This window comes from Larus michahellis, chromosome 9 (assembly GCF_964199755.1).
Source record: "Larus michahellis chromosome 9, bLarMic1.1, whole genome shotgun sequence".
Taxonomy (NCBI): domain Eukaryota; kingdom Metazoa; phylum Chordata; class Aves; order Charadriiformes; family Laridae; genus Larus; species Larus michahellis.
In genome coordinates, this window is record NC_133904.1 from 12774459 (window position 1) to 12789215 (window position 14757).

The following is a 14757-nucleotide window of genomic DNA, read 5'->3' on the forward strand; positions in this document are numbered from 1 at the left end:
GGCATGAGCATTATACTCTGTACTGGCATGACTGAATTATTCAATATCCAGGGACATTAGAGAAAGTTCTTTGAAACTCTTCTTTTGTGTTGTTTTCTTTTGTTTCTTTAATAAGCATGAAAATATCCTCAGATTTTCCATGACTTGCCGCAAGTGTTAAGGCAACAGCAACACCAAAAGATACCTGTAGCGAGCTCGCCTAATGGCAAGGCACAGAGAACAGAAACAAGATTTTGGTAGAAGAATGCACTGTTGTATTTCTCTTCCCATTCCCCAGCCCTCTAGATTATAATGATGGGAAAACTGTGCAAACTTTGTACTAGTCTATACTTCATATTGCAAACTGTGCTTGTTACTGATGCTGTTTTAGGATGATCTCATTCTGCTACAACTTACGGCTACGTGACAGCTCGCCATGGCGATACCTACCTTGCCTAAATTATTGTGCTCTACAGCAATTTCTCGGAAGAAGAAATAAACATAGTTCCCGTATTCTATGGCATGGAGGAAGTGTGGTTCTGTAAGAAAGAGCAAGGAGGAGGTTACTTCAAAGAAGTACCCAATCGGCGTATGACACTGACTACGCTGTGTGACTTGGCGGCTTCTCCACAGGTCCATAGCAGCTAACATGAGCTCCAGCCTTCCAGATACTTTAGGATGTACAAATACAGGTGCACTGGAGCTTAAATGTACTTGAGGTCTTTAATGTTGGCTAATGGACTGTAAAAAGGCCTCAGAGGAACTGCATTTCAGCTAAGGTATTTTGTTACTGCAGATTCATTCATTGATGTATTTAACAAAAATTTTGCTATATTGGTATTAAGCTGCTTTCTTATCGTAATCATACTGCATTGAAAGCCACAGGTATGCTGACATTGTAGCATATGTGTAAAGCACGCTGGCTATGAATTACCTGACCCTCTGTGCCACTCAAATTACATTTGCCATGTGTATGGGAAAATACTCCCCCAAATTACCTTTTATCCATTTGGAATCATACTTTATTGTTCTTAGGGCAGATCCATCCCCCATGCTGCGATAAATAACAGCATCACTTGCCAGGAAATCTGCTACTGTTGCCGAATACAATTTTCCATCTAAAACGGAAGTTGAAAACGTGGTATTAAGAGGCCTTTAATAATCTACAGAATTCTGACTAGCCTGTATTTTTCCCCATTTCTTTACTGCCACTTTTCCCCAAATTGTTGTAACCTATTTATTAACAGGTCAGCTTTTAATCCTTTGGAGGCCCTTTAAAAAATTTAAGAGCAGGGGCACCATGACACCTTTAGCTTTCCTGTGCTTGCTTTAAAAGCTCTCTGGCTCCTTTGGTGTCATTAATCATTTAGACTCATTACAAGCAAAAGTTCTTACCAGCAAAGAGGGCGACATTGGTTTGTCTGGCATCAAATGGGCATCTTGCCAAACCACTAATTTCCTCCCCATCATACTCTAAGGTATTCAGCTGGAGAAGAAAAATAAATGGGTGATAGTGTCATTTCTATTTTGTACACTGGCACAAAAGCATAACGTTGTCTTTCCAGAAAACTTAATTCAGCACATTGGCTTCTGTCTGTTTTTATTTCACCTTGAAGTACTTTCCAGTCACAGTGGATGTATTTGCTATAGCATAAATTAGTGCAAGCAAAACCAGTAACGGATTAATGACATTTTCTATATTCTTACCCGATAGTATCTGCACATAGGATTAAATGCGTTTGTTCCACAGACAAACGCCATCTCATCATTTCTTGGAACAAAGACTTTAATGAAGTTATGGCATTCATCCTGAAAAGAGAGTAAGATGTATTAATCACAGACTTCACATATATAATAAATATTAGTGTTGTTTTTCTACAATGTATGTGCTAAACTTACTTTATGTTTGCCTTTCATAGCACAGTTCTCTCTGTCCTGCTGTCTTGACCTCCATGTTAATTTCTGTTAAATCAAACCAGAACCATGTTAATTTCCGTTAAATTAAACCAAAAAAGAACATTTGATTTCCTTTCCACAAAAAAAATCTTAATAAAATCAAACCCAAAGAAAATAACTCTTCCTTGCCAGCACCTGTATCTACTCACCTTGCTTGGAGTAACTTCCGATTTTGGAACTTCATTTAAGTTTACAGTGTAAACTTGGTCCCTGTTTGCAAAGAGTAAAAAGACATAAGTAAATTCATTAATTCATTGGCCTTCTTTTTGATAAACTAAACCTATTTTTAGAGTGTTAGATCAGAAACTTCTACGAAATGCTTATGATTTCCTGTGTTTAATACAAATTGAAGGTCGGTCATGGGAAACGTGGGGTGGTTTTGATTTTTATTGGTGTGGTCCTTAGGCCGCACCTACAGTCTCCAGCCATCCAGCTCTGACTTTCCATTCTGTTGAAGACTAATCCCGACTGTAAATATTCAAGTGTGTTATCCTCACTTCCTACATCCCTGATGTGTCAGTCCAAGTTTAAAATGATCAGGAGAGGTTTTTATCGGGGCAGTAATATAAAAGAGGGAAAAGAGTATTTGATCATTGGTTTTAGCATAACTACAGTAACTGCAGCCTTCAAATCCAATTTTCATGCACTGGCCATAGATACGGTATATTTCTCTGGGATGTCCTCCCCCAATTCTAATTTTTATCATATTCTGCAGATTTTTCTAAATGAATTTTACACATTAACGCAAAACCAGAAGAGAAAAGAATTTTAATCTAATGAACTGAGTGAAGGAAAATTACCTGCCAGCAATATAAAGTGTGTCTCGAATTTTCAACATCAGTTGGAAGTCCAGTCTGTGCTGAGATTCATTGCCTGAAGGGCGTCCTCTAAATACTGGATATTGCCTTGAATCTGCAAGTAAAAATGGGCTACACCATCACTCAGGATTATAGAGCTAAAGAATCAATATATGGCATTGATTAGCTGTATATACTAGGTGTAGAAGGGTTTAAACTAAATTCCTTGAGTAATGTCTTGAATATAAATGAGAAAAAGATGGCTAATGTCAGCAAATGTTCTTTTTCCTGAAGTTATTGCTGTATTTCTGATTGCTTTTTTAAGAAAATGATTAAGCGTTCTATTAAAGATACAATGCCAGTAAACACATTTCAATTTGAAAGAAAACAGACTTTTTTTTTTAACTTCCCAAGGAAGAAAAAAAACCCCACATTAAAACTTTTTCCCTAGTGGTTAGCACCATTTGCAGATTACTTACAGTGGTAGTCAACAACGTTAATAGGGTCCTCATCTTCAGGGAAGCTGACAGCTCGGCACTGGGACAGACTCATTAGCATCACAGAGGCACAAAGCAGAGGAAGCCTCATGGCTGGTGAAAGATGAGCACTACCTTTGTGGCAACACTGTTTAACTACCTGGAAAACAGGAACACGCCAGTGAGATTTCATCAGCACAGGACAGTAAACGTGACTTCCTACTGCAGAAGAAGGGCTTTTTCATTTGTATTTGAGCACTGGCAGCAGTGGACTAAATTGGTGCTTATGAAAGGCTCCTGTATGTACATTGATGGAAAACTGCTGCGTGACATATCCCTACTCAAAGCTGCTCCGAAACATATTGATGTTTGCTAATTTTTAGCTGGATTTACAGGCATTTCCGAAGAAGCTGACGACTGTCAGCCCATTTAATTCACGGGAATCACAAACAGAACATGCAGGCTGCTGACCTGGCAAGTAAAACTGGCAAACTTGGGATTAGAATTTTAATTAAACTGCAATCTCTTTCCATCCCCTCTATCACTAAATGTCATCCAATAAAACCCTTTCCCCATAAAATACCTAAATCTTATCCACAAAACGTCATGACACACACAATCTGTCTGAACATCCATGCCATGTTTTAAAATTATTGCTTGTTTCCAGGCTGTGCCATCATAATACTAAGCCTAACATGCTCATTGCCAAAGAAAGACCTTATGTCCAGGACCAGGCACTTGATGCTTTGCCTTGCGCAGTGACATACACGTGTGCAAAGTAAATGCAAAAATGGTGCCTCAGCAGCGTGACGGGGCTTGTCACAGGCTTTGCAAGAGTGGCAAGAGACACAAATGGGGGCACAACGCTGACCTGGGTTCCCAAGATGCCGCTTTCCCCCTAATTCTATTTGTTACTGCAGAAAGCTTGCAACTTCACAGGGACTTCCACAGTGGGTTGGTTTTTTTTTTTTGGGGGGGGGGGGGGAGGGGGGCATGTGCTCTACAGATTATACAGCACATATTATGATAGCACCACAACATTATACAACAAAGCTTTTAAGAGGGGAAGGGAAACATAACTTCTCCAATTAAACCGCAGGGATATTTTAGTGAGCAGAATGTAACTACTCAAGTTGCAATTTGGGTAGGATGCAAGAAAACGCATCTCAAAGTGAAATGCAATCCTTAATGACTGCAAGTGGTCTGGGCAGGGGTCATATTTCTCATTAGAAACCTGACAAATATAGTACTATTCCCTCCTCCAACCTTTTGGAGGCATTCATTCAGCCCCGATTCACAGGTCAGAGCTTTAAGTCACCAGCTCAATGCCTTGCAGTTGCTGAAATCGGTTATTTAGCTCTTTGTCTAAAGAAAAAAAGAAGCCTTTCCATTTTAATGTTTCAAGAATTGCTGTGAGATGTACACACTGCAGCACAAAGTGCCAGGCCTGATCCAGCAAAGCTCAGAAGTATTAATCATTTAATAATTTGAAAAGCAATTAAAAACCCCCTTCATAACAACACTTAACCTTTCAGTAATCTTTACTGGGGATGAAAATACTGTATTTGTTAATTGATACTACGGCTGGCTAGGGGCAGGGCTTCTGGGCTTCTTCCTTCCACAAGGCTGCTGAGCTCTCTCAGTTCAGGCTGGACTACGAGACCAACTTAAAGGGTGACAGTATTTGGTGATGGGGGTGTGGGTGTTGTCTGAATGCTTGTCCATTACGGACTGACCTGAAAAGAAGCATTTTCCACTGTTAATGATATTTCTGTATCTCAGCCCACCAGTCCAGAACGAATGGGCTGTGCTCTTAGTCAAGATTGATGAGTGCAGTGGTTAATAAACACTAATGATTCCTGGCACTTTCCCTCTGCTCTTCCTTGTCCTGACATGGCCTCTTCAGCTGAAGCATCTTGCGTTAAATTACTAATGAGCAAACTTAAAACAAACTGGAATTAATAAAGTTAGTCAAATTAGCTCTTTCTTGTGAAGGCACCATTAGAGCAAAGTCCTGCAGCACAGTGGCTCCCAGACACAATAACAAATCATTAATGGTTACACAATCTTTTTTTTTTTTACGGTCTTTTTTTTTTTTCTCAAGAAAAGCAGGCTCCAAATATCCAAACCACTACTGTCCCAGTGAAAAAAGAGAAAAGGGAGGCACATAAACCGTACATGGAATCAGTGCACAATAACACCTGTAAGGTGCTTAGTTAAAGTCCTCCCTGAAGCCTCATTTTCCTGGAGAACAAACGAATACAAATTGCCAAAGAGCAAGAAGCTCTAGCAGCCATGTAGGCTTTAGCTAGCACAGAAGATGAGGCCCACACATCCCGATTCAAAGAGACCCTGGCCTGGCTGCAAAATGCGCACAGCCTGCGAACTCTAACATTTCTGCCAGTATCAAGCACGGACATGTATTAGGAAGTTTCTTTTTTCGTCTCTTTCCTTCCAGTATCCCATCTAGGAAGAATTCACTGGGGCAATGAAACTTAAATGTAACCTGCTTTACAAAGGCAGGTGCTGTCTTTTGGGCTCCAGGAAATGGCTGCAGAGAACAAAAGGGCAATTTGCTGTGTATTGGCCTCAACAATTGAGACCTAAAACCAAACTGTCACAAAACCAAAGAGGAAACTACCGAAATGCCAGGTAAACTAAAAGAGAGTACAAGTTCTCTCAATTAGAATTTCTGGGGGTATATCATAGTCCCTAAAACAAGGCAAAGTTTTGTAAGTGTAAAACCACGGGATGTGTCTCTCTGGAGACTGTCTCCAGAGCAGAAACAAACTCACATTTATGACTTCATCAAAAACCCCCCAAACCTCTGAATATACTCCAGAGACGAACTCTGAGAGCATAAAAGGCGGGAATAGTTATGTTCTGCAACCTCTTTTAACTAAATACCACCTGTGCCAAGTCTCTATCAAAGAAAATGTCTACATCTGCATGAAGCACAGAGCTTTGTCATGACAAGAGAGAAAAGCGGACGCAGAGCTGGACTAGATCAGCAAACCACAGGTAATCACTTCTTACCAGCCAGGTAAGAAACACAGATTTCTTTATTATTCTGCTTGTTAACATATTATGAGAAAATGGAGAGTATCTCTGATTGCTAGCTACATATGAAAAGGAAATGCACCTGCTTTGAGAAGGACTTAAATGCACCTTTTAGCTGGTTGGACAGAGGCTTGCGATCAGAGCCACTGCAAAGACAATAAACGTGGAAGAACAGCTGCTCCCTGAATAATGAGAAAAATGGGCTTCATCTAGCCCTTGGAACAGGGGGTTATGACAGCCAGGTGTGTGCTTCTGGTAGACACAGATAGGCTGGTGTGAAAGACATAATTCTTGCCACATTCAAACCTTTTAATGGAGGCCACAACTGGGGACTACAAATAATAATGCTGAAGTATCTGTTTGGACCAGAATAGCTGATTACGAAATGCTGGCAATGTCTACTTTCAAGAAAATGTAGAAAACAATCAAACTCTGGGTCTGATTATTTTTCCCCAGCTACAATTCAGACCGGTCTTTGATTAATTTCCCTTATAAATTGCATTCCTAGCATTTCTGCTAGGAAACAATTCACAGCAAGTGCAATGCTTGGAAATTACCATATTGCTATCCCTGTTTTGCAGCTGGGGAATTGAGGTACGGATCAAGGCTGAATTTGTGACCAAGGCCAACCACCAAAAAAGCCTTTTCCAAGGATCTGAGCTGCTCTGGGTCATACGTGCTCATTCCTTGCAGCACAGGCAAATTGGCCAGTGTCACCCAGGCGGAAAAACCAGTAACAGATCAGAGATCTTCTGGCCATTTGGCCTATGCTGTAACTAGTTGTGTCTGCAAATACAAAGAAATAGAGGTATAAATGTTAACTGGTGGCACAAATCCACACCGGTAAAGATGACAGCAGGCTGACTGAAAGAGGCCTCCAGGCGAGTGCTGTTGGTCAAGTAGAAGGCAGGCAGTTGTCCCAAGTAATAAACTGGCTCTCTGTGGCTGGCATCTTTCAATCTCAGATACGAATCCCATCCTTCAATTCCTGATTGGGGGAATCCAGAGAAGTAGGATATCATTTCTGGTAAAATATGAGCCCTCCTTCAAACAATCACACATGAAGGGGAGCAGGCTGGTGTTTCTTGCCCATTAATCTACTCCAGCCTTTGACAACGCACTGGCGACACTCCATCAATCATCTTTCTGTTCGCTGCCACGTAAAAGAGGAGGGGGAAGGGAAAGGGCATTCAGCCAGCTGGAGAGAAGCAACACATAAAATAGCTTCAAACCAGACTGATGCAATATCTTCTGTTCACTAAAAAAAAAAAAGAAATTCTTAAAAATCTCCTTAACACAATAAATGCTTCTCAAAATGCTAAGCGCAGACAGCAATGTGGTATGTCAAAACCAGACTGAAGTTCAAGGCAGGTCAGAACAAAATATATACACAAAAAGTTAGTTCACTTGTGGAGAGTTTGGTGAGGCAAAAGAGAAAAGGGCTGCAGTAATAAAAGCTGGAAAACAGGCACGTAACATGAAAAGGCTTAAATGATTACGTTGTCTTCTTTCTCCACCAGACACAGGGCAAAATGAGGCTGTCAGGTGAGATCAAGGATCTCCTTGGTGTTTGAAGGTATGTGTTAACCATAATGTTGAGGGGGGACAGGCAGAATTGATCAGTAATGTGCTGAGCTTAGTCAATTTATGTGATGTGGTTTCCCACAATCCCAAATGACTGGACTTCGGCAAATCAGGAAATCCCTGCTGTCCTCTGTTCCTTCCTGCATGCAAATGGCTCCCTGAGGGCACTAATTAGTGCAAATGCACTAACTAGTGCATTTCTGAGATGTTACCTTCTGAAATTTTGAGCATGAAACCACTTTAATAATAAAATAAAAGTTAAAACAAAAAAATCCTTTACTGCTGCTTGTTCACAGATGCTCGACAAGTTTCTTGGGGCCTACAGCTCCAGTTCCTTTCTGAGGGAAAGCAAAGCTGATCCTGTGCAACACTCAGCATCTTCTATGCATCTCGGCCCTGGAGACAGCCCCCTCGTGAGGGTCACAGCGCATCCTTGGCCAGTGGCTTCTGGGCACTGAGCAGCTCTCCAAATCAGTGCTTCAGATGTCTAACCAGAAGACCATTCAAACAACAAAGATCTGTCGGCTGGGCTAGAGCAAGTCACAGATTTCACTTGCAACCAAATAAAGGTTATGTTAGTCTCTGAATGGGAATGTACTTGTGTTTAGCCCCCCCCCCCCTTTTTTTTATGCAAAGGACTAGTGTAAAAGGTTAAAAGGTTAAAATATTGTTTACTACAGCCTCAGGGATTATCTTTTGATGTACAAATCACTTATGCTCCGCTATCTGCAGGTTGAAAAAGAGTATGGTTCAAAGTCTGGGCTTCATGAAGTAAAAAGGTGTGCTGGCAATGACTCTAGGGGGCTGAGGATTCACACATGAGTTTACTTGATAATGGTAACTACTACCAGGTGGGAGATGTTCAACTTCTTGAGCCAGCTGCAGGGAGAACAGCTACCCAGTAAGGTGCTGGAGCTGCGCTTCACTAGTGCATTTTACAGAAAGGTAAGTTGTTGCTGAATTTTGATCTGTCAAGCAGGTAAACCTTCTCAGAAGATAAAACACTTACAAGAAAATATATGAAGGTAGTACAGGTCGCCTTCAGTGGTGCCCCTAGAGCTGCTGTAGAAATGTATGCACTGGCAACCATAGATGCACCAGAATATTCACTCACACTAGCACCTTATCCCTGCTGTGCACGGAATAAAATAAATCTAGAGCAGAGCCAGGGGAACCAGGCCAAAGTGTGTTTTGGTAGTCCAAACATGAAAAAGCAGCATTTTTGTATCATCCAAGCTGAAATACAAGACCAGCACAGCCCAGGGTCTGGTGGCTTGAACTCTAGAGAAGCATCAAACAATTCTTTGTCCTACCTCTAATTTTTTGGTCTTGGTCCTTTTTCTATGCTTCACTGTGTGAAATGGTTAAAATGAGTCATTTGCATTAGAAGCCAGAAAGTATTCCACATAGAATGCAACGTTTGCATTAAAAATCTGTATCAGTATCTATTATATGAGAAGCAGGGGACTAGATTCCCATTTTAGGCCATATCTATACATAGGTTTTCCAATGATGCAATTGCTTTATAGTATGGTAAGTCTTCCCAAAACAAGGGTACAACAGACAGCATCAATGCAAGCGTGATTTTCTTTTTAATTTTTTTTTTCAAATGACATTCCAGTATAAATGTGTTTCCTCTAATGAAGGCTGACTTTCAGTAAAGTTCCTGAAGGCAATGCCTGACACAGGGGCTTACTGTACATTCAAATCTCAGAGATTGTCTATGATGTGATAAATCCATACTGTGGAGTTTGGTGACAGACTGTTTCAGCTAATTACCAAATAACACAAGAAAATATTTGTGGTTATAATAAAAGAAACATACTTAATTCTTGTCATCCCTTTTAGAAACTTAGAGCATGATTTTCTATGAATAAATAGACAAGAAAAAAATGTTTCTGTCCAATAAAGGCACACTCAAATTTAAACTTGCAGCATGCAGCCATCCTTATTTTCTAAAACAACTTTAAAATCTGCAGCTCTGAAGAAAAGTTAGGATATTTGGAGCGGTGATATTAATTGAGCATGAAAGTGCAAATAACAGGTCTGTTATTTTAAGATAATACTTGACTTCTTTTAAGGATTCTGCATTAACACCTCTTGATCGATGCCTAAGTAAAAAACGATAGTTTAATATTAAAGTGATAAAACCCTACCACGAAGTATCACAGCTTTCATCTTAATTGGCTTATGCTATTCCTAGTTACACTTCAGTTGTTTGCAGGCGTTTAACGTTACAGAAAGCACACCCCTCTTGCTCTAGAACGAGCTGACAGAACACTTGCAAAATGGATAGGGTGACTTTTAATGAAGCAAGTGTTTAGTGGTTGATTAGATGCACTTTGAGGGCTAAATTCTCCTGTGATCAAAAATTTACTTGAACACAAGGTAGTTTCAGCAGGAAGGGAAATAAAATGCTGAGCAAACTGTAAGTGATTGCTTCAATTATGTTTATTTTAAGTTAATTTTTGAGACTGAATGTTAACTACCTTATTTTACCAGGGTGATACAAAAGTCCTCCAACTGAAACCAACCTTTGATTTCAGCTCACATCCATGGTCAAATCTGTTCTGTTTTACAAAGCTCCTGCAGGACATGCTTCCCTCAAAAGTTTGCCAGGGTTGAGCTATCGGTGATAAAGCGCAAGGTACTTTAACTTAAGCAGTGCTCTGGATTCACCATTTTAGCAGGCCTGCATTTTATTAATTCAAACTGCTTGTGCCCAGCTGTGACCGCCCTAGGAAACACTAAACTTATTCGTGAAAGTGTCCAAGGACTGGTGCAGAGAATGTCAGTACAGTGATGTTCAGAGTTTGTTCTGTACTCTCAGCCCTGACCCTCCACTAACTCCTGGCCAGGGGCAGCACTGGGAGCAGGAACTCCTACCCCTGCCCAACCCCAGCCCAAGGAAAGCAACGCCACCCAGCTGTGACCCACCAGGGTGAACTCCTGAGTGCCTCCAGCTCACAGCTGTGTCAGAGGTGTCTGGTGCTTTTCAGTAGTATTTTTTAGTCTAAATCGTTTTATCCTGAAACCTAGAGAGAGCTCTTAAACCATGATGGGAAAGATCTAATTACTTACAGTAGTACATATAGGCTTGGACGTAGGTTTGGAAACAATCAAACTGCCTCCCTCAGCCCCAAACAAAAGCCTAAAACCTAGACCAAAGTACTACCTTTTCCTCCCTCTAGCAGGGTTGGCTACAAATGTGGGTGAGTGCCGTAAGTGCAGTAAGTAAGTATTCTTCCTGAAAGCCTCCAGCACATGATTTACATAGGAAAACTGCCACTCATTTCAGCATGATTAGGCATCATCTGATAAGGCAGCTCTGGGACAGGTATAAACCAGTATTCGCAGGTGAGGACATAATGAAGGTCTCGGCACAACTTGCACAAGTCCAGCTGACGCCACAGCCATAGTGAATGGCTGGCAGCACCCTTGGGTCTCCTGTCTGTGAGCCTTGCTGTCTCCCAGCAGTGGAGAAAGCAGCCTTCACCTTGAGCAGTGCTCCAGCCCTGATCCCTGAGATAAGCACTGCCCATTTTAGACCTGGCTGGAGCCCAGGAGGTCAGGGTTTGCCTACAGAATGAAGTGAATGGGATGTTTTGAAATGGAAGGGAGGTTTGGGGGAAAGAATACGCCCAACAAGCAGGACAGCTGAAGAAAAAGGGGATTTGCACTATGGAGAAGGCACACCTGCTGTTCAACAGGCTGTGCTCTAGCCAATGTTGCTGTCAACGTCACTCCAGAAAGCATCATTTCTTCCCAGCCACAGCTCTCCCCTGCTATAAACATCCCTCCAGCACCTCAGCGCTGTGCCTTGCTGGAGCATGGGGGTTGCTGGCTTGAGTTGCTGCTGCTGGGGTAAAGGGCTGCTCTATGCCACTGCTCTCACTTCAAAGAGAAAGTAAACAGCTGCTGGAAAATGCATAGGGAGAGACAGGAGAAGACCATCAACTGGTAAGAAACACATCAGAGCATCTGAAGCACTGTCCTGGTATCATCAGCATGCTATTCTCAGAGCTGGAACGCTCAGCCAGCCTTGCCCACAGGAATACTGCCTACAGAAACCAGGGAACAGTGTGTTTGTAACTAGTCTTGGGTTTTCTGCATGGACAAATCTGGGAGCTGGCCATCCAGTTACCTATTTGTATATGCAAGGCATGTGCTCTGCCACTTTCCTGGGCACAATCAATTACACATACAAAACGCAGGCATGAAAACCTGGAGGAAGCCTAAGCTCAAAGTTAACGATTACTATTATCTTGTTTAGCATTAAAGATTAACTACACCAGTGAAAGGATGTGTTATGAAATGTCTTTCCCAGGCTGGAAAGTAAATAGAGGGAGAGTTTTGTGGTTTTTTTCATCTTAAAGGCTACTCAGAATTTAGAATAGTTGTTCAAACTGATTTTTTTATTTACCATAATATCAAAATATAGTCACTTGCCATGTGACTGCTCACATTTTCATTTGAGATGTCGTGCAGAAACACATGGAAATCTGGTGAAGGCAAACCAATTTTAGAACATGTTCCAAGCAATTGTTTTGCAGCACTGCCCTACAGTATGAAGTCTCTTACATTTCTTAAATTGCCTAATCAAATGCAGACTCTGTTCCAGTCACGCTAAATTTTCACATAATGGCAGAAAAACACTTCTTTCTAGCCTAGCACTGAACAGTTGGATCACATTATTACATTTACTGCTTTTGTAGTCTCTGAGTGTGTATTTGTAAATGTATGCATATACATATTCACAGGGGAGAGGGGGGAACATTAGTGCCCGTGCTGTATGACCCTGGGGACAGCTGGAGGGGCAGAGGTATGTCTTGAGAGGTGCCTGTGCTGAGGGTCTTCTGTGAGCACCTGGCTTATCAAGAACACAGAGAGACACTGGTGAGAAATTTATTTTTTATTTATTTAAAAGTCAGATGTATTAGTGCAGGATTTGATCCAGCTGATTCCTTGCCCTACAGTCTACTGAAGTTATTAAACTGATATAAATGCAGTTAGGTAAGTTACACCCAGATTGTTGCCAGCTTGGGGTTGGAGGCAGGATTGGTGCTATGTGCAGTCATGGCTGTCCTGCTCTGGATCCCAAGCTTGGGCATGTCCCTGTGCTGCATCACATCAGTTTGGGGAATTCTCTGCATCACAGAACTGCCCACTCCCCATGGGCCAAATGCAACCTGCAGAGCCCACGCTCAGCAGTCGTTTGGAACAGGATGCAGCCATGCTGGGCACCAGCTCTCCCTCCCCTCTGTCTTCTACTTGGGCTACATCACCTCATGGTAACATTCACCCTGTAAGGCAGGGAAGTATTAGCATCACACTACTTTGGCACTTGACTAGCGAGCCACAGAGAAGCCACAGATCAGACCTTTAAGAGTTAAAAAAAAAATAATATTCAAATCAGTAACATACGGACTGCAAGGTCACAAGGAAATCTGTGGCAAATCAGGCAATGAGACTTAGGGCTTTAAAGCTTTACATTACAGTCTGTCCCATTATTCTCTCCTCCATACCAGCCTCCTGAGATCCCAAATACAATTGCAATGGTTCCCTATATCCTTATGTTATCACTAGTAATACTGGGATAGTGTAAGAATGTGACTAAATCATATCTGTCCCACAAACTATGTATGTCTGCAGGTCTATTTTTCCTCTACAGCTGCACCAAATACATTAAGGTTTGTGTTGGCATAGTTTGCCACATAAGACCACTGCTCAATCATGAGCGGTGCTTGTTATGTCTTTGGCAAGGATGCAAACCTGATGCTTTAGGGGGAGGAAAAGCCATAATCCACTCTCACAGTAAAACCTGTACAGTGGTACACAAGACAAAAAAAATAAATCTATCCATACCCTTGCAGGGAATCAGATTAATCCCCAAAGCATGGGATTTGATTATTTTTGTCTGAGGTTATCATTAAGGAAAAAAACTACACAATGCTAAAAATACCTATACAGCATTTACTTTATGAAGAAAATATGATTTACTGAGCAAACCCAAAATTACTGGCTTTTCAGTGTTAATCTTTGATAAACACGTGCTGGGTTAAAGAAACTGTCACGGAGAGTAGAAGTTTGCAAATTGAAAGAACTCATTCAACTCTGCAAGATGATTTTTTTTTCCCCCCTTATTACTCCTTTCATGAGACACCTGGGGACATTGTTCACGCACTGTTGACAGCTTTCACACCACTGCTTTTCCTCTGTTATCCTTACCCTTCTCTTCAGCACTCGTCTCCAGGTGGCAATACACAAAAGAGCTAAATTTGCAAAGGGTGCCACTGCTGGCTCTTGGACAACTGTTGGAAAGCCCGTTGCAGCTCCTGCCTTGCAGGTCAGCTGGTTCAAGTTGCTTCCACAGGGCACTGAGCCCCCCTGACCCACCAGGCAGTACTCTGATATTTAACACCTGGGTGCTGCACCGCTCCGGGAACATGCAGACTGCTTACAGCCCTTTCTTGTTTTCAGCTACCATTACACTAATAGGCAGAGTCACAGATCCCTCACTAACACTGGACTACATTCAAACACCACCTAAAATTTTAATACCGTAGCCTTAACTATACACTGAAGCTTTTGTAAGTTAAATACACATTTTTCTTCTCCATAGTCTCCCAAAACAGGATGGTTACACAGCCCGATATGACATGTAATGTGGGAAGGGGGTGCCCAAGCGGAGCGATATATAAACAAGGGCTTGAAATACAAGCGTGAGAATTTTCTTTTCACCCCAAAGTGCATTTGTCATGATAGACATACACAGAAATAGCACCAACACCTTCTGCTGGTGCTGTAGCTGCTGCATGCAGTCCCTGTCCACCACCGGCACCCATAAATATGCCTGGGAAGTGCAGCAACAGCACTTGAAGGAAACACCTTTTGTTTCATGCCAC

General features: G+C 41.7%; 1 protein-coding gene across 28 annotated transcripts in view; it reads right to left on the minus strand.

The window, feature by feature from the left end:
- Positions 1-14757, minus strand: part of SEMA6D (semaphorin 6D) — a 686608-nt gene that overhangs the window by 11584 nt on the left and 660267 nt on the right. For all 28 annotated transcript variants that reach the window (XM_074600707.1, XM_074600704.1, XM_074600714.1 and 25 more), the window contains 8 exons: positions 3212-3368; positions 2736-2847; positions 2085-2145; positions 1879-1941; positions 1687-1788; positions 1375-1465; positions 978-1097; positions 430-518 (listed from right to left, as the gene is read on the minus strand). In XM_074600707.1, coding sequence (XP_074456808.1) covers positions 430-518; positions 978-1097; positions 1375-1465; positions 1687-1788; positions 1879-1941; positions 2085-2145; positions 2736-2847; positions 3212-3320 — 747 coding nt within the window. In that variant the 5' untranslated portion in view covers positions 3321-3368. The remainder of the gene's footprint in view (positions 1-429; positions 519-977; positions 1098-1374; positions 1466-1686; positions 1789-1878; positions 1942-2084; positions 2146-2735; positions 2848-3211; positions 3369-14757) is intronic.